The sequence below is a fragment of the Anguilla rostrata genome, chromosome 14 (genome assembly GCF_018555375.3).
Source record: "Anguilla rostrata isolate EN2019 chromosome 14, ASM1855537v3, whole genome shotgun sequence".
Taxonomy (NCBI): domain Eukaryota; kingdom Metazoa; phylum Chordata; class Actinopteri; order Anguilliformes; family Anguillidae; genus Anguilla; species Anguilla rostrata.
The window spans coordinates 22635514-22655710 of record NC_057946.1 but is presented as its reverse complement, the minus strand read 5'-3'; the positions used below and the strand labels follow the sequence as shown (position 1 = coordinate 22655710).

General features: G+C 50.3%; 1 protein-coding gene across 1 annotated transcript; it reads left to right on the top strand.

The window, feature by feature from the left end:
• The first annotated feature begins 12885 nt into the window (after window positions 1-12885).
• Window positions 12886-19310, top strand: LOC135239408 (general transcription factor 3C polypeptide 4-like). Its single transcript, XM_064308044.1, has 5 exons — window positions 12886-13218; window positions 14043-15779; window positions 16515-16645; window positions 16941-17029; window positions 17382-19310. Exons 1-5 carry the CDS (start codon window positions 12925-12927, stop codon window positions 17444-17446), a joined length of 2316 nt encoding a protein of 771 aa, XP_064164114.1. The 5' UTR covers window positions 12886-12924; the 3' UTR covers window positions 17447-19310.
• The last annotated feature ends 887 nt before the right edge of the window (window positions 19311-20197 follow it).

Below are 20197 nucleotides of genomic sequence, written 5' to 3'. Positions count from 1 at the left end.
CGAATGTTAAATTATACATTAAATACCATTTTGAGATATTAACCTACTTTATTGAATAAGTCGATGAATTATTTGGGTTTGAGAGCATCTTGGCTTCCAGTACTGCCCAGCTGTCATAAACGAGCCGCAGCCCAAATAATCAAAAGCTGTTCCTTCACGCGCTGGGACTTGCTTGGAAGCTACTCTAAGGGAAAAACGCTTCTTTTATACATCAAACAGAATCTCGCTGGTTAAAATTAAATCAGGTATTTAACAGAAAAGCTCATCGTGTAATCTAGGTAATAATATAATGAAGCTTTGCGGTCGATAGCCTTTGTTAAAATAATAAATTAGGCAACGACGGCATTGCGGTGTGTCTTTCATCCCAGCCCCGCGAACAGCCTGATTTTCCTCGCGGACCCGCTGGTGAGAACGCGCAATATCAAAGGCCCAGCGCATAACTGGCACGGCTTTCGCACCGTCGGATCTAGCAGTCATAACCTCCTGTTTCGGGGATAAGCCGCAATTGCATCCACGGGGGATCTTTAAACAGAAAAACAAGCGTGGAAAAAAAAGTAATACCCATTGAGCTGGAAGCGGTGAGAAGCGGGAGGCTTGGGTGAGCTTCAGCGCGAGCGGGAGATGGCATTCTTCCCACCTGCGATGGCATTCGAGCGCGAGATGAGGAGTCAACGAGGGGCCGTTACGTAAACCAACGCCTGTGCTTAATTAAGCACGAGCTATGCGAACTATTCACCCGATATTTTACACTTTATATATCGGCCAAAACGAGGGAGCATACGTTTTATTTTTAAAAACCTGAAGTCTCGAAGGCAAAAGCAGAAATAATTGTCCTTTTTTTCGTTTAAAACGAACCCCTTGGTATGGAGTCATTTTAAAAACAAATATGATTTGCTTTGCAGAATTAATTTCAGAGCATTTTTTTTCAGTTGTAACATTCTTCTCTTGTAACCTTGGTCAACGGTGACTTAGCCGGAGGAGGTCACTGTACGGCCAACAGGTCCAAAAGAAACGTTAGGATTTGATTTAGCCTACGTGTCTTCTGTAACACCGGATCTTAAAATAGTTTTCACAGGCGAATTAACGGGAGCAAAGAAGATGCCAGCAGAGGCCGCAAGTCTACTATTCATATTTGACTAATGATGCCATAAGAAACTACTCTACAAAATATAAAACCAGGCATCACATTCTCTCTAAACAAGTAATTTCCAAATTATATATAGTATGATATAGTACACTGCTTATGCGTGAGCTGATATTAGCAAAAATAAAGGAGGCTGTGTTCTAAATTAACAACCTCGTTAAGGTGAAGAACGCAGAAGGAGGAGGCCCGTGAATCTGTATTTCTGACCAGCAGGAAGTGGACAAGCATCTCGGGAGAACGCTCAGCACTGGTCAAATGCCAACAGTAACAGTATGACACCGCGAGGGCCGGGTGAAGGCATAGGTGACATTGGTGGATTTCTTGAGTTCTTGAAGTGGGGGGGTGCCAGTCAAAGGGAATCCACATGTTGCTTCCATGACAATGGAATGTCCATTATCAGGGCTGAACTGGAGATAAAAATCACACGTCGTATTCTTCATTTAGGTTTTCAGTCTCTTAGATTCTGTTAGGGTTATTTCTTTTTAAAGAGATATTCACTGGTTCAATTGAACCGGCATTCAACGGGACTAGAGATTCACCAAGATGAACCCTACGAAATGCAAGGTCTTTGACTTTCCCTGGAATCTCTGGAAGGTCAGTGGTTAGGTGAGGTGAGGGAAACGGAACACACCTGTCCGGGTCACCAGAGGCAGATACAACCAAAGCACTGCCACACTCTACAGAGCAAAGACACATGCACGCACACACACATGCAAGTACACTCACACACACACACGCACACACACATGCAAGTACACTCACACACACACATGCACACACACATGCAAGTACACTCACACAAACACACACACACACACAAGCACACACCTTCATGTTAATATCCACACAAACCCAACCAGCAGTAACACAAAAGAAGCACCATTTTGAAACTCAGACGTAGCCCGACTTCCGCATCGCCCTCCGACGCCACGGCACAAAATGGAGACGCGAGAAGACATGACATCATTGCGCGGGCGCGGGTACAGCGGGGGCAAGCGCGAAACCAACAAGCCAGAAAGCAGACTTCTTTTTACTTTCTCTCTCCCTCTCTCCCTCTCTCTCTCTCTCTCCCCTTCTCTGCAATCCATCAGAGTTGATAGAGCTAATCCCCTTTCTTATATAAATAGCTGGCGGTGGGAGGGGGGGGGGGGGGCGGGCGCGTGCCGCTCCCGCCCGTCTGTCCCGGAACGGCGGCCAGGACGGGCGGAGTGTGGGCCGGGCGCGCAGGACTGCCTGGGGCCCGCCGCCGTGCCGCCGGGCCGCCGCCAGTACAGATGGAGGGCAGAACCGGGCAGTGCCAGCTTGTCAGCCGGATTAAAACGACTCATTTATTCGCTGAAGAATCTCGCAAAGCGACTGGGCGGGTGGAGGTGGGGGAGGAAAGGTGTGGGCGATACGGGGTAGAGAGGGGTGGGGGAGTGGGTTTGGGTGGGGGGTGGGGGGGATTGGAAGGTGTGGGCGATACAGGGTAGAGAGGGGAGGGGGAGTGGGTTTGGGTGGGGGGGGGTGGGGGGTTGGGATGAGGGATTTCTAAACTAACCCCCCCCTCCCCTCCCCCTCCCCCTCCCACCTGAAGCCGGCCCGCTCCTCAGGTTCTTACTCTGGGCCCCTCGGCCCGGGGCCTCCGCGTGGCGGGGTCTGCCAGAAGCCATTACGGCGGTGTGCGGAAGCGGGCCGGCGGGGCGCCGCACCCCCCCGCTTCGGGTGACAGATTGCAGCCCGGCGCCGCCGGCGGAGGAAGCCGATTGGCTGGGACGGCCAGGAAGCGTGTGCTGAGGGAGGGGCTGGGGGGGTGTGGAGGAGGAGGAGTGAGGGGGGGGTGGGGGGGAGAAGATGACAAGCACTGGCTGCGTGACCTTTTGCACCGGCTGAATTACTTTAAGATGCCCCCCCCCCCCACCCCCTCGCTCAGAATTCCAGACTTAAGACTTATCCTGGCAGCGGGGGCCACCGTGGTGTGGGCAGCCTGTACACAGATGCCAGGGCGAGGGTCAGGGAGGGGTCTCGCCCCCGCCCCGCCCACCAGGGGCCCCCGGCTGACCTTTTCGGACCGGCACCGTCCCGCGGGGGGAAGCTGGTGAGGACGGGATGGGGGCAGAAGAAGGGGCGGGGTGCGGGGGCGCTTTTTGGAAAGAGGACCGTGATGCCCCGTGCCTTGTGCCCTGCGGTGAGGGGGCAGCTGCTGTGGCGTTTGGGGGGCACTTTTAAAAAGCTCAGATGCCAACCGCAGCGACTCTCACTCCCGCCTGACCCGCCAAAGTGCACGTGCGCACACGCCCGTCTTCACCATCGTCATCCTCCCAGTCTGACCTCTGTCTGAACCTGTTAACGTTATTTAAAAACTAAAAACGTCGATATCGCTGGTCTCCTTGTTAAATGCCTTCGACAAGTACCAGTTGGGACAAAGTGTTCGACAGCAGATACAGAAGAAACAAGAAGCTGCTGGTTAGGCTATTTCCAGGTCTGGTAAAATCTGAACGCATTATGCAGTATACAGTATGCAGGTGTTAGTTCTTACCACACGAGCAGAACATTTGTGTCAGCGTAGAAGCGTAGAAGAACTCTCTTGTTTACAAGCCACTGCAATATTTCTACCCAAACCTTGCAGCTTTTAACAGTGACTGCAGATATCAAGCATACTTTTACTGTGCAGAGATCGCGCTCCAGGTAACCCTCTGGTGCGGCAATCACAGAACCAAAGAGCGGCTAACACTGTTAACTGTTACTGAGCAAATTACATTTTGTATTTGCCACTTCACGTACTTACTCAACGGAGTAATTTAGCAGCTGAGCAAAACGCACGCTAAAAACACGCTAAAAACATGTTAAAAACATGCTAAAAACATGCTAAAAACATGTTGAAAACACGCGTAGCGGCCGCCTCACTGTTTCCAGGTGAGTCGGAAGCCCGGACACACGCGGCTGCTTTGACCTTCAGTCAGGTGCTCTGACCTCCAAAACTGGGCGCGATTTAACTGAAAGAACACAGGTGATGTCAGGCCCCGCGAACAGGTAAGCCAGAGACGGTTATAAATACTGCTACTCTGGAAATAAAAAAGGGGTGGTTTTACCGGTCCGCTCCTCAGAAAGACAGAGCGGATGTATATAAATATGTGTACCTGCATTATTTTCTAATGGCAAGATCAGTCAACACCGGAATCCTTCCACCGTCTGGATCCCAGTTCCTCGTGTCACAACCAGGCCAAGAGGAAGGAGGGAGGGAGAGAGGGAGAGAGGGAGGGAGAGAGGGAGGGAGGAGAGCGGGATACAGACACTGGAAGGGCTTTATCGGGTCTAATTACTCCCGATAGCTGTAATTTACAGGTTGGCAGCGGGGGGAAATGGGCAAGATTCACACTTCCGCGGGTCAGCATCTGTCGCCATTACTGAGCGCGGGTGCCGGCGACGGCCGGGCGGCGAGCGGGAGGAAGCGGTAAACAACAAACCGCGTGTGACAGATTAGCCCCGCGCGCTAAAGGACCTTCCACTGACACATCATCCCTCTCACTCCGTGAGCGCGCTTCTGAGCAGCTGTCATCAGTGGAGCGGGGGCGTGAGTGTGTGTGTGTGTGTGTGTGTGTGTGTGGGAGTGTGTGTGTGTGTGTATGTGTGTGCGCGTGTGTGTGTGTATGTGAGTGTGTGTGAGTGTGAGTGTGAGTGTGTGTGCGTGCGTGTGTGTGTGTGGTATGTGAGTGTATGTGTGTGCGATTGTGTTTGTGTATTTGTGTGTGCGTGTGCATGAGTGTGTGTGTGCGTGTGTGAGTGCGTGTGTGCAAGCATGTGTGTGTGGGTGTGTGTGCATGCGTCAGTGTGTGTGCGTGTATGGTGTGTGTGTGTGGTATGTGAGTGTATGTGTGTGCGATTGTGTTTGTGTATTTGTGTCTGAGTGTGCGTGAGCGTGCGTGCTTGTGAGTGCGTGTGCCTGTGTGAGTGTTTGTGAGTGTGTGGTATGAGTGTGTGTAAGTGTGTGTGAGCATGTGTGTGTGGATGCGTGAGTGTGTGTGTGCGTGTATGGTGTGCGGTATGTGCGTGTGTGTTTGTTCCACTTCCAGAAAGAGGGGGAAGGATGGAGGGAGGGGGAAGGAAGTGACCTCTTTAAGCAGCCGGCCTCCCTTGTCTCTTTAGAGAACAGAAACCAGGGCGGGTTCATCTCCAGACGCACTTTATAACGCAGGTTATTTATTTATTTCTGCTGACTTTAGTAATCGCAGTCGGTTTTTCTCTATTTAGGTCCGCATTACAGATTGCCGGCGTCCCGCTGATGCGGAGGTTTTAGTTCCATTTTTGTCGGCGTGTGTGGCGGAGGAGGCCACGGGGGTGTGGGGGGGGGGGGGGGGGAGCGCGCACGCGCTCCAGTGCTAACGCTAACCGAAAAAGCTCCCCGTCCCGGGTAGAACCACCCGAGGTGACACAGCGGAGAGGAGTGGGGGATTAAACTCTGTGCAGGGGAGGGGTGGGGGGTGTGGGGGTTGGACCCCATGCAGACCTTCCATAAAATGCAGAAGCACCTCTTGGTTGAGGGCAGGGCCAGCAGGGACGGTGGGGCCCCAGTAGCTTTTCGGGGGGCTGTGATGCTTCACGTGCTGGGTCTTCATCCGATGGACTCGGGCAGATGACTCTCCTGTAGAGGGGTTAAGGTTGGAGTTGGGGTTAGGTTTGGGATTGGGATTAGGGGTAGGGTTGAGTTTTGGGTTGGGGTTAGGGTTAGAGTTGAGGTTGGGGTTGGGGTTGGGGTTGGAGTTAGGGTTGGGGTTAGGGTTACGGTTAGGTTACGGTTATGGTTGGGGTTAGGGTTAGGGTTGGGGTTGGGGTTGGAGTTGGGGTTAGGGTTAGGGTTAGGGTTAGGGTCCTTCCAGGATTAAACAGGACATCTTTAATATGATAATGAAGTGCTGAAATAAGGTTGCCAGATGCCTGGTTTTTGATACCCAAATGTCCAGTCTTCAAATTATTTGTCCAGGTCCGGTTAGTGGTCCCGACAGGACAAGATAAATGACGAGCAACCCCTTGTCCACAAACGGTTCCCATAGCGTGTATGGATGCATGTGCGCGTGGATGTTCCCGTTTCAGCAAGTTCTAAATCTGGCAACCCAACTGACAAACCAATGGAGTTCACGTTAGAAATCCTCAGTTTTGTTTAAATGAATCAGCCCCGAGCATGTCCTTTTAAAGGAGTCTCACCCACGAGGGGACGACACTAACCATCTCCAGCAGAAAAAAACCCAACATTCGAAAAGCGGCAACCAACACCTGACACATGAGCACAAGCAAAGACACACGACTGGATCGCCAAGACTTCCAAGAGTAAAGAGCTTGGAGGAAAGGAACATTACCGCTTTAGCAAATACAATGTTCCATGGCTGTTCACCGGTATCGGCCTCTGCATCCGAGAGAGGCGAAGAACTCTACCTAACCGGACGGGGGATGATGAACAGCCGCAACGCTGGACCGGAGCCTGCCTCGCCCCGCCCTGCCCCGCCCCACCCTGCTCTGCCCCGCCCTGCCCTCGTCAGGGGCAGCAGGCGATGCGGAACGTCCCGTGCTCGAACCCGGGTGACAGCTGGGCGGCCGCTCCACAGCCCTCTGCCCCGGGGCAGACACAAAGGCACCCCCCCCCACGCGCCCCGTCCCATCACCAAACGCATCCATAACCCTGCCCCGCTGCCGGGACCCAGGCCCGCGCCCGGACTGTCCCGCCTGACACCGCACCCGTCCCGGGACCCGCTCCCCCAAGTGGACATATGGACGGCCGCCGCTCCCCCATTAGTGCTCTCGAGGGGGGGGGGGGTGCGGAGCAGAGCCTCTGGCCCCCCCGGCCCACCGCTGGCACTGCCGCAGGGCACGTCCTGCCCACCACCAGCTGGCACAGCCACGGAGAGAGGACAGGGGGCACCCCCCCCACCAGCCACCTGCGAGAGACAGGGAGAGAGAGTACAGCGTCCCACACACAAACACACACATCACGCACACACCTGCGCGCACACACACACACACTTGCTCTCTCTCACACACATATACACACACGCACGCACACACACACTCGCTCTCTCACACACACATACACGCACACACGCACACACACACACACACTGATGCCCATACAGCAAGCAAAGCGAGCCAGAGCTGCAGTTTTCATGAGACAAGAGGACCATACTGGGACAGAAATTAAGACATTTAACTTCAGTCGTTTTTTTACTGCGCAGAAACGTTTAACGGTGCTGTACGGCTGCAGAAAGGCCAGCCGGAGAAAGGAGGTGCGCGGCTCACCTGCGTTTCGGTTTGTGGCGGCCAAAACCGCGACCGGCCTGCCGTTTCCGCACACGGTCCCGATCCCGCGGTACCACGCTGTCAGAGAGAGGCCAGCCAAAGGTGCCGAATCGGGGGGGAGCGGCGGAGGGGGGGAGGGGGGCGTGGAGAGGTGGAGGAGGGGGGTTTAGGCATGTTTGCGAGGCAGCAGGGCTCTTGTCCTTGTCCCTGCACATCGAAGTGGCGGAGAGCGGCGGCTAGAACTCTGCACCCGCACAGCATGCTGGGAAAACGACCAGGTCTAAGGCCCCTCAAACTGGGGCAGGAGAACGGACCGCGCGGAGAGGACGGAGAGACGGAGGGGGAGACGAGAAAAAAGAGACAGAGCAAAAGAGAAGAGGGGGGGAAAGAAGGGAAGAAGGTGAGACAGAAGGACGGAGTGGAAAGCAAAAGAGAGCGAGAAAAAAGAAAGAGACAGAGAGGGGAAAAAATCAGCGCCTCATGAGGGAATGTCAGTGTTTCAGTCTGTACCTGCCACTACAGGACCTGAGGCCTTTGTTAATTAATCATTATCCAGGATTAATAATGTATCGACTATCACTGAGTATATACGCTAACTCTTAGAAATGTAACTGCTGCACAACAGTAACTGCTAATGAGGATTCAGAAAATTCATAAATAAAGAAGTCGTCATAGTTACCAGAGGAGGTTTCGATTTTTATCAGCATTAATGAACTTGATCATTGTAAACGGATTATGAATGCTTAGTGAAAATACATCAAAAGCGTAAAGCGGGTGTTCAGCTGTATTTGCAGTGTTAAAACTCTTTATACAGAGTAACCCATGTCTGTTCTGCCTCACACAGTGCACTTAAGGTCACCGTCTGCTTTTGATGATGTACTGTATTCAATAATGGTTAATTCATGGGACCTTGAAGTGCTCTCTAAAAGAGAAAAACGTATTTTAGAATTCAGTCTCATTGTAAATCACAGTACTGATGTACCCTTCGCTGAGGCTCTCCTCAGCGAATCAGCCAAAAGCAGTAAATCAGGATCTCATAGCCCATGAGCCAGGTGGGAGTGGAAACCAAAACCAGAGCAGGCCCCAAAGCTTGAACTGGTGTGTGTGTTTAGATGTTTAACCCTGGGACACCAGGCAAGTGGAGGCTCTGGGCAATCAGTGACAGCAATCAGTGATTAATTTATTGAAAACCAAAAATTCAACTGGCTTTGCAGGCCAGATCCCTGACCAGGCCAAAGGCATTCAGTCATACTCTAAACACCCAAACCAAAAGCAGGCTTTTGGGTTATCATGGTTGGTTTTGGTTTCAACTTTAAGTGGCACATGGTGATTAGCAACAGGGTGCTGGTTCACTGCCGACTGGTTGAAAATCTGTAGAAGAATGACATCATTGGTTTTTTTTTTTTTGCATTCGGTGAATAGCACTGTCGTGTCACAGGTTTGAATCCCGGCCAGGGCCTTTCTGTGTGGAGTTTGCACACGCAGTGCTACAGGAGCGAGCGAGCGCTGGGTGGAGGAGGGGTGTGTCTCTCACCGATTTAAGCCAAACTGTCACAGTTTTTGATTGGTTCAGAACCAGAGTTTTCCCCTGGTTGCGATTTTCAAGACCCAGGGCAGAATTCCTGATTTTAGGAGAGCAGAGTGCAACATCCTCAAAAGGAAAACAGAGGTTTGTGTTTAGGGAGGGGGGGGGAGGGCGTGAGCAGAAAACAAACCCTAATTAAACACTGGACCGCCAAATAAACACGTGCACTTGGGATTACTAAACTGTGCCAGGAACATTTTTCCTCTTCCCATTCTCCTTTTTCCAACTGCAGAGTGTTTCCGACAAGACGATACTTGAGACGCATGAACGCAAGGTGCATAACTAAAGGGGGGGGGGGGCACTCCAAAGGGGCACTTTAAAGAGGGACAGAGGGTTTCTATGGGAGGCGACCGAAAGAATAAAGAATAGAAATGGTCTCTAACTTTTACACCACAGTCATATTATGGGATGTCTCGTAAAAGGTAAATCAACATAAACAAAATCGCAGAGAGAAAAGGGTCGCTGTGCAAACAGGAGAGAAGGTGTACGCAAAAAGAAGGGCACACCAGAGGAAAGACGGAAAAATAGAGAGAGAGAGAGGGAGAGAGAGAGAGAGAGAGAGAGAGAGAGAGAGCTTATGGAGGCGACTGGGTGAGGAACAGCCGGTCAGAACTCGTTAAAAACAACTTCAAACAGACCCTGCAGAAAGAGCAGATTTCAAGGCAAGGAAGACCTTAAATACCCAGACTGAGAGCTGGCACATTCCCTTCTGAACCAGAGGGTCATAGCGGAATCCAACGAACACTACAGACCAGGGTCACTGAACAAAACATATCCTGTGAATACAGACTCAATGGGCCTCATTTTCTTAAATTATTCTTACTTTGATTCTTAAGAATGTTCCAATGAAAATACTATATGAGATTCATGACACATGGCAGCTCTTTGGTTTTGTGCATATCCCAGGCGTATGAGATGATGACTGTTAGCTGTTTGTAAATTTTATGTGCAATGTGATTTGCATAAGGAAACAGCCATGAATAAGTACAGATAAGAAAATAATGATGAATTCCAAAATGTTCTCGGAAACGTTCTTATACGCAGTTTATGATCAAAAGTGATCTTTCACAAGTTTCGTGAATGAGGTCCAATAAGGGGAACAGGCACCTGTGGGTCCATCTCTCATTGTTTAAAAAGGAAATTTACAAATAAAAGGAAAATCTTTTTTCCCAATACTTAATTTTCAGCCGATAATGTTATAAAAGAGGCCACAGAAACTGAATTCCATGGTTATCACAACTACTACAAGTAACTATCAGGGAAGTGCATATATGGCTAGGCCTGCACCTTGCTCGTGGTGTGTAACACAAGATTGGCTTTTGTAATTACACGTTTCCAAAACAATTCTGACCTATTCAAACAACTGTGGGCTATTAGTTACACCGCGCCGGCTTACGGTTACAAAGAGCGTCCATGTTTGACCGCGGTGTCTACATACATAGGTATGTTTCCCACTTAAATAAACAGAGTCCTCTGTTTAAAGCTATCAAATTTCGCTAACTTTACAGTCGGATGGGAAAGAGCAGGCTACGCAGAGGTGCTGGCCTGGTGGATCTGAAAATGTGACACGGATAAGTCGGTGACCATAAGGGAGGAATTTGATGAACACATAATAAGACAGTTCATGACAGCTCCTGGGAAACAAATCTTAAACCATGGCCCGAGATACATTGCCTGCTTGTAAAATATTAATCCGCGACACGTTTAATTAAAAATGTAAGAAGTTATGAAGGCCCCATTTATATATCAGGCGTAATACCCAACAATTAGTTTGGCGCTAACAAAGCCGAGAAACTATGCATTTAAAACAGCGGAACTAGTTTACAGTGTATATTCCTCCGACATAATTATTAATGCTCGTTTTTTTCCGATAGAAAAATTCCCTTGTAATATACAATAACATGGAAACAACGGACCGCTCCCCTGCCAGTCTACAGCTTGATAAAAAGAGCGTGGGGACTTCCCGTCCAGTTGTCAGTAGGCTTAATTCTGCAGAGCTGATTCAGCTATTGTACAGATGTAGGAAAAGGTTGATCGGGCCAATCATTGCGTGGTAATCCTAACCAGTGGGGAAGCCTATTTAGGTTTATTTAGTGATGCGTTCTATTTATAAAAGCGAACCATGTCAGAGAGGAGTGAATAATTCAGGCCTTTTAAAAGCATTGTTTTCATGGTTTCGTCCGGTGAGCTCAGCTGCACTAGAAGGGTACAATTACCTGGTCAAAACAGATAACGCGGGTCAATTTAATCAGCTCGCCCGCCCCATCTCACATTCGAACACGAAAGTGTTTTAGACGTCTGCGCACAGAGACGCGCTCACAAAATCCATTAAATTCTCTACACTGAAACGTAATAGGTGAGCTAGCTCTAGGCCTAATTAGTCCAACTAAAATGCATGTTAGTGCGAAAAAAAACATTTTCTGAAATGCGCTGAAAATTCTATTTAAAATCTTTCTCTGTAGGAACGAAAATGACCTGTCCTTGAAGACTGTTTACCGGATTTGCCCGGATTTTGGGTATGACCCCTGGGCTGTAAACTTTAAAGGCCAAAGTACGTGGGACGCGCGGAGCGCTTTGCCTCCAGAGTAAATACGTAGCACATTTTTTATTTAGTCTACTTAGTTTATAGGCTAATTCAGCTATTCTCTAATCGCCTGGTTTATGGTAATAATGACAATGATAACAATAATGATCACCGTCATCATCATTGTCGTCATCGTCGTTATTTTTATTAGCCTATTGTAGATTGTCGTTGTAGGCTACTATAGTAGTTTTACAAATAAGGGGACCACTGGTATTTTCTTGACGACTTCAGTTCTGCACACGACCCAGGGCGTAAAAACACAACGGGCCTCATTCACGAAACATGCGTACGATCACATTGCAAACTGTATGTAAGAACGTTTCCACGAACATTATCGCATTCATCATTTTTTTCTTATCTGTACGCGACTGGGCATAAAATTTACAAACAATCAGCATTCATCATCTCATACACCTGGGATATGCACAAAAACAAAGTTCTGCACATGTGTCATGAATCCCATATTGGTTTTTCGTAGGAACATTTTTAAGAACAAAAGTTTTGTGAATGAGGCCCAATGAAACAAAAAAATACCACAATCTTGCAGAAAACATTTAACATTTACCACCTCCACTTAGTAGCATATCCTGTGCAACCACAGTCATACTGAGGCAACATTAAATTGAAATTGTAAATACATTGATTGTTCACATATAATTGTAGCACTGTGAATGAAATTATAATTGTCAAAGAATGATCCCATTATAATAATAATAATAATAATAATAATAATAAAAATAATAATATAATTGTAGTAATAATCATCATTATTATTATATCACAACAGTAATAATAATAACAATAATAATTATTATTTTTTTCAGTTCTGTTACTGTTTGCACCTGTATTCCTTGGAATTATTTGCTTACTATACTAATTAGGCTACGATTTAAAATAAAAAATACAACATTGCTAATTAAAGTCGGCCATTCTGAAACAATAATTTCGTTTGCCTACATTTTTTTTTGTAGCCTAAAGCGCCTTTTACATAAACTGTCACAAAGACAGCTATACAGAAAAACAAGAAATTGGAAACTTGGGAAAGACTGCGCCTGAATCCCCAAAACACCAGCAAGTGTTAAAAATCACGTTCAAGTTCAGCAGGCGCGTTTATCCAAAGAAAGATGTATAATAATAATAAAATAATAATAATAATACCCTTAAATGTGTTTCCAAATTACAGGACAGCAATGTGAGTAGTTGTAAAAGGGGGTGTCGCGGCATTAATTGCAAATACAGCCCAATCTGGCAACCTACGTTTTTAAACCGCTGTTACAGGATGTCCCGCCTTCACCATGAGTGCAACTTCCTGGAGACACAGCTCTTGTTTTCATTTGGAGGAAAATGGCGGCTTCGAGCCCGGATCGTGCTCCGGGCAGAGGAGAGACTGAAACCGAGCCGGACACCGGCACATTGACAGGACATGGACCGATCGTAAAGAGAGAGCCAGTACTGAAGCTCTTAAGTCCGGTGTGCGGCCTGGAACCGCTATCTTGGTCAGAAGACCACAGAATATCGGCCTCTTGTACAAATAGTATTTCTCTAATGGAAATGGTGTGCGACATTCACAGCTATAGCCGAGACCTGATCATACATCGGACCTCCATCCCCGTGCCAGAAGACGTTTGTGTGCTACAGGTATATAACATATTTGGGAATGGCTGCGTACCGGCTGCGCAGTCCTGGCTGCACGCGCGCTCACTCCAGAGGCGCCTGTCACTCTGCACAGTAGTTATAGTTTTGTTTTCCAAGGGGCATGTCGTGCTAACTGGGTCATTTCATTCAGAAGTGTAAAATGGTTTTGGGTTTGCAAGAGTTGTCTCCGTTCACTGTGATCGGTAAACTACGGCAGTTTTTTTTCTTCGACATGTTTTACTCGGGCAGTGTAGCGGCGAATCTATGCGGCGCCGCCGTTGAAACGTGGTTATCGTTTACAGTTGATCCATTGGTCAGTCCTGCGCGAACAACTAGTTGGCAGTTAATTTCCGTTGCAAGCTAGGTACCACTACTCTTAAGAAGATTATTTCCCTGGCAAATCTCCTTTGTTTTAAGGAGTTATGGTTGATATTTGAGTTATCTAGTTAGCTGCGTGGTGTTCCAATAATTTCTGCGTCAACGTGTGTCATAAATGCACGTAAAACAACTGCATTTGTTCAGTGAAGAGCCTCTAGTTGGTGGCAATGAAATTATTTCCCCTGCAGTAATGAAACCTTAGATTTCTTTTTCTGTTTTTTCATCTGACTGCCCATGCTAAATCCTTGTCATACCTGCTCCTGTGTGTATGTTCGTGGACTATGTCCTTCCCGTCCCCGCTTCCTGTACGTTCGTGGACTATGTCCTTCCCGTCCCCATTTCCTGTACGTTCGTGGACTGTGTCCTTCCTGTCCCCGTTTCCTGTACGTTCGTGGACTATGTCCTTCCCGTCCCCGTTTCCTGTATGTTGACGGATTCCCGCTCCGCAGGTGGGCCCTGAGCGAGAAGTGCAGGAGGCGAAGGAGAGGTTCGCCGGCTCCGACGACCCGGCGGTGAGCCAGGCCTTCATGCTGGACCGCACGATGAACCCCGCCGTGGGCACGCTGCCGCCCCTGAGGGGCACCAAGTACACCAGCTGGTCCCCGCCGGGCTGCGACGGGAACGGGCGCTGCCTGCTGGCCGTGCTCACGCTGGACGGGCGCCTGACCGTGCAGAGCTGCGGGCGGAGGATGCGCTGGACGCCACTGGCGGACCTGACCGAGCTGTACGGGCGCTCGCTGGCGGAGCAGGGCTACGCGCCGCCCGGCGCCGAGCCCCCGCTGGGCCCGCCCGACCAGCTGCCCGAGCTGCGACGGCGGCACCGCATGCAGGCGCCTGTGCGCATGGAGTGGTCCAGCGTGTGCGCCACGCAGCGGGTGCAGACCAACAACGAGTGCAAGGACGTGGGCACCGTGCTGCTGGCCGTGCTGATGGAGAACGGCGACCTGGCCGTCTGGCACCTGGCCCTGCCCTTCCTGGGGCCCGACTCGGTGGTGTCCTGCAGCACCCTGCCCTCGGGCGTGGCCCGCCCCAGCGCCCTGGCCTGGTGGGAGTACCAGCACGGCGGGCGCCGGATGAGCGGCCTGATCGTGGGCAGCTCGGCCGGGCCGGTCAAGATCCTGCCCGTCAACCTGAAGGCGGTGAAGGGCTGCTTCACCCTGCGGCAGCCCGTGGTGCTGTGGCAGGAGGCGGACCAGATCCCCGTGCTGGGCGTGCGCTGCGTGTCGCTGTACCACCCGCGGCAGAAGTGCGACTGCAGCTTGGTGGTGGCGGCGCGCGGGCCCTACCTCTTCTGGTGCCTCCTGCTCATCTCCAAGGCCGGCCTCAACGTCCACAACTCGCACGTCACCGGCCTGCACGCCACGCCCATCGTCTCCATGGCGACCGGCCGCCGGGACGGCGCCGTCTTCACCTGCGCGTCCGACGGCTCCATAAAGAGGCTGACGCCCGTCTTCACCGACGAGGCCGTGACCTTCCGGCAGGAGGCGCTGGAGCTCCCCGAGGGGGTGGCGGGGCGGCGGGTGCACGGCATGGCGGTCAGCCCGTACGGGGCCTACCTGGCCCTGCTCACCTCCGAGGGCATGAGGGGCTGGCAGCACCCGATCTCCCGGGCCCACCAGGTGCAGCTGGTGACGCTGAAGACGGCGGACGCGGCGGCGGGCGAGGTGCTCCGCTCCGGGGCGCAGAGCCTGTTCCGGCAGGCCGACCTGCTGGACCTGGTGCGCTGGAAGGTCCTCCAGGACAAGCGCATCCCTCCCGGCCTGCAGGGGGAGCTGGACGAGAAGGTGTGCGCCTCGGGCAGCGCCTACCTGCGGCGCTTCAAGCTCTTCCTGCTGCGCGTGCTCTACCAGTCGCTGCAGAAGGCCCCGACCGAGGCCCGCTGGCGCCCTGCGCCCAAGAACGCCAAGGTCCTCCTCACGGACGAGGACGGCGACGAGGACGACGGCGAGAGGCCCTCCGAGGGGGCGGAGTCCCAGGGGCAGGAGGGCGGGGCTTCGGAGGAGCAGGCGAGAGAGATCACGGCCATGATTCAGGAGACGGAGACTCACCTGACGCGGGAGCACATGAAGACCGTGCTCGGGGAGGTCTACCTGCACACCTGGATCACCGAGAACACCAGCATCCCCACGCGGGGGGTCTGCGACTTCCTCTCCAGCGACTCCACCTACGAGGACAGGGCAGCTGAGGTAAGAGCACGCAGACACACACTCTTACACAGACGCACTCTTACACACACACACACACACACTAAACTGTGCCAAGTGCTCCGATTACCTACAGACTAGATAGTATCTAACACCGTATCAATCAGTCCTGGTCTTGAAAATCCCCAGAGTTTCTGCCTCTACTACGTGACCTGGCAGGATATTCCGTACATTGACTACTCTTCCTAATGTCTGTAAAAAATTTAACTTTTGCTAATTTCTATTTATGTCTCCTCATTCTACTGACAGAACTCAATCTACTGTGGTTGACTTTGTTAAAGCCCCTTTATGAATTTAAAAGCCTCAATCAAATCACCCCTAAGTCTCCTTTTACTAAGCTTGAAGAAATGAAGTATCTTAAGTCTTTCCTCATAGCTTTTATCTTTCATACCAGGAGTCAATTTGGTTGCCCTTCTTTGAACCTTTTCCAGATCCTTTATATCTTACTTGTAGTACGGTCCCCAGAACATCACACAATACAACCACACAATGTGGTTTAACAAATGTATTGTATAAGATACGTGTAACTTCCTTGGATTAATACTCAATACTTTTCATTACAAATCCCAGCATCCCTTTAGGCTTTTCTTCCGGAAAGGCTTTGATCAACCATTACTCCCAAGTCTTTTTCAAATTGAGCACATTGCAATTTTGTTCATCCCCATGTTCCTCCTATGGCTTAGTCTATGGCAAAAACACACTTCCTGTGTTCCTCAGGTGCTGATTGGTCACATCTTTAAGAAGATGAACAAGCAGACCTTCCCAGAGTACTGCAGCCTGTGTAAGGAGGTGCTGCCCTTCAGCGACCCCCGGCAGGCCGTCTGCAGCAACGGCCACATTTGGTTCAGGTATCCGCTCTTTGCTCCCTAAACACCCCTCTTTTACCCCTCTGTACCATTCTTTTACCCCTCTGCACCCCTCTTTTACACCTCTACACCCCTCTGTTTCCCCTGTCCACTCTGGGAAAAGGCCGTTCTCTAAGGTTCACTCACACCAGGCAGTCATTGGCCGATTCGACTCTCTGATGCTGTAAACGGCTCTGTGTGGATCGGCAGAATGTCCCGAAGCCCCTCCCCCTAAACCTTGTTTCGCCGGGCGACGCGCTCCGCCCTGACGAGCCGCATTCGCTCTTCTCTGTCCCAGGTGTGTGCTGTCGTACCGGGCCTGTCAGTCGCTCGACTACAGACGCTGCCTCCTGGGGGACGGCATTGCCAGGCACCCTGCGCCCGAAGGTGAGACGCTAGATCTCCAGGAACAGCCCTGCCCTAGAACATAATAAGTGAACCCACATTTTAATGGAAGGAATCGGAATTCCAGAACCTCATACGTTTTTTCAGTCTGTCAGATCCTTGTGCGCTTGTAGACGCCAGAAAGGCTGAATTAATGATCTGGTTAGCTGTAGGAATTATGTTTGTGTTTGTGTTCCACTGGAAGGAAAGTTTTGTCAAAGCGGTACATTCTGTGATGATATTGGTGACCTACAATTGAAGGCACCTCTAAATTGGCACGAGCCAAGCACGTTTATGGGTGCATGCAACTGTGTTATGAAACTGAATCTTCCTCTTTCTCCTCCCCCCCCCCCAGACCCAGATTGGATCAAGCGGATATTACAAGGTCCCTGCACCTTCTGCGACTCGCCACTCATTTAGCCTGGGTCTGGCCTGGGTCAGGTGAGGGTCAGGCCTGGGTCTGACCTGGATTTGGCCTGGGTCAGGTGTGGCTCTGGCCTGGGTCTGTCCTGGGTTTAGCTCGGGTCTGGCCTGGATCAGGCCCGAGTCTGTCCTGGGTTTGACCAGGGTCTGGCCTGGATCAGGCCTGAGTCTGGCCTGGGTCGCGCTTTCTTTCTGGGACTCGATGGGCTGTGGTGAAGAGCAGATCCCGCCATCCTCCCCTGCCATTGATGTGACTGATGATGAAGGAGCTGAAGGCAGCGCTCCAGTTCCACGCTGTTCCCCACCGTCCATGTGGCCATTACAGAGCTCTGGCCGTTTATAACAGTACAAGCGGCTAAGTTTCCCCCAGTATTGTGCTTGGAACATTGACACGTTACCAACTGATGTTGAGGGGGGAAAAAACAAAAAATCACACAAAAACGTTGCTGACTGTATGAGCTCAGTGAACAGGACTCCGGGCCAATTAGATGAAGCGAGAGCGGGAGAGATGGGGAGCGGCATTTAAAATCCGACTCGCCCCCCGCCTCCCCCATGGGGCGGGCTCCTAACGAGATTCTGCTGTAATGAGGTGCGGCTCGGATTCCTCCGCCGGACCCAGGACTCCTTTTAATTAGGGGGGGGCGGGGGGAGGGGGGTAAAGAGTGCACGTTGTTAAATATAATTAACCCTCGTTTGAGAACACGGGTCGGGGGACATCTGCGTCGGCCGCGTAGCCGTGCGCACCCCGCCCCCGATTCCGGTCGCCACGGAGACTGGCGGTTGGCGGCTCCTGATCAGAGGTGCGGTTGGGCGTCGTTGGCGATGGTGGCGCTCTCGCCCGCTGCAGGCTCTGTCAGATGCTGATGACTGATGGCCTTAGGATGCCCGGGCACGGCAGACTCCACATTTCTGTGGTCCATGATGGACTCTAAATGGTTTCCACAGCGACAAGTCCCGCCTACTCGGACACTATTCGACCCGTTTCCTGATCTGCCTCACCCTCCTGAGGTTGTCTGCGGTCACCTTTTCGCTATGCGGTCAGAATTTGCACGTTTTAAGGCAAAGGCTGTTATCACCCAAATGTCCGTCTTAATTCTGATGCTAGATGTTATGACTGAGTTGTTTATTTTTTGATGGTCATGTTATCAAACTTTTGTCTGGAAAGCAGCGCATTTCATAAACAAAAACCCGCTTTTCCCACGATACGATGGCGTAATATACGCTGGTTTTGACACGGGAAGCAATCCGTGCAGTACAAAATGAGGCACGACAGGGACGGGGCCACAGGAAGGAGAGGTTGTGGTTTCCCTTTTTCTTTTCAGAACCAAATATGAGCTGAGCGTGACCGAGCTCCCCCTGTTTCTGCCGTCCGGAACCTTCCATTCACAGTGTTTGTTGCCTTTGTGGAAACGCGCTGTCCAGAGCGTGCAGTTTTTCTTTCTGAGATATTACGTATTTATTCAGTGGAATTGTTATTGAACCGGTGGGGGTGAATCACCATGGCAACCTCTACAAGGGGCCCAAACTGAGGGCCCCATTTAGAGACACCGCTGATCTTCTGGTCATGTGCTCACTGCTCAACCAATCGCTGCTCACCGCAGCCTCTTCGTTCTCTCACCCAGTTACGGGTCTTCTGGTGGTGTCGCAGAAAAACTTGAATAAACCGGCGAGAAAACTAGCCGTTAGTAGACCCACGAGGTCTTCAATTTTGGCGGTTCTGTCTGTGGGAGGATTAAAAAAGAAAACGGGTTTTTGGGTGGTTCAGGCCATTCATTTTGCGTGACCTCACACTTTTGCCAAGAATTTGTGTTTTTGCTTCAATTTGATTGTTATTTTGTAAATAAACTGTTCTGGATTTGTATTCAGAGGTTGTGGTGACTTTTGTTCCCCATGAGAGTGAACACCATGAGAGTAACTCCACTCCATTGCATTCATCGTACACACATAAGACCAAAACACTAACTGCTCCAATTACTGTGACTGCAGTGCATTTTAGTTCTTCTGGCAAAATGACATGTTACATTGGTAATAGCCTTATGGAATGCCAACCACACACAAATGAAAAAGTGAAAACCTGTTGAAATTAATTTTCCAAAATTAAGGGGCAATATTATATATAGAAATAAGAGCAATAGAATATTGTAGCACTGAGTATAACTGCAAGTTTAGGATTTTTACAAACAAACTGATTATGTTGAACATTTCTGTAATGCCACATATAAATGTATTACACTATTTAAATGTGCCTGTGTGTATAAATAGTTATCTCTCCATTTCTGGAGAGAAAGTGAAAATAAATAAAAAAATGTGTTTATTTTTTGTTGAGATATAAAAAATGGATTGGAAGAGATCTGCTGTATATTAACTTCTGCTACTGAAACAGAGCCCTCCTCTGTGTTTTAGACCATCAGTGTGTTTTCAGTTCTAGATATTAAACACTCCATTCCCCCGCGTTACTTAAAACCCAGAGTTGTCCGATGAATAAATCAGCTAATTTCGGAATGAAACAGATTGGGGGGGGGGGGGGATAGCAGTAGAGATCCCCTAAAAATAAAGAGAGCACAGGGAATATTTGAATATATGGAGATGGTGGGTTTGGGGGGGGCTGGATTTGCTTCATTTTGCCACATAAACCCCACCCTCCAAAACCCCCCTTCCTGAATAAATGTAATGTCTCCCCAGTGTTAAAGAACTCACTGGACCCACATGTCTGGGGCTCCTCTGCAGTAATTAAGTGGGTCTTTTGGG

Coding starts and splice junctions, on each gene's coding strand:
- LOC135239408 (XM_064308044.1), top strand. CDS start 12,925: ATGGCGGCTTCGAGCCCGGATCGTGCTCCGGGCAGAGGAGAGACTGAA. Junction 15,780..16,514: donor ACGAGGACAGGGCAGCTGAG/GTAAGAGCACGC, acceptor TGTGTTCCTCAG/GTGCTGATTGGTCACATCTT. Junction 16,646..16,940: donor AACGGCCACATTTGGTTCAG/GTATCCGCTCTT, acceptor TCTCTGTCCCAG/GTGTGTGCTGTCGTACCGGG.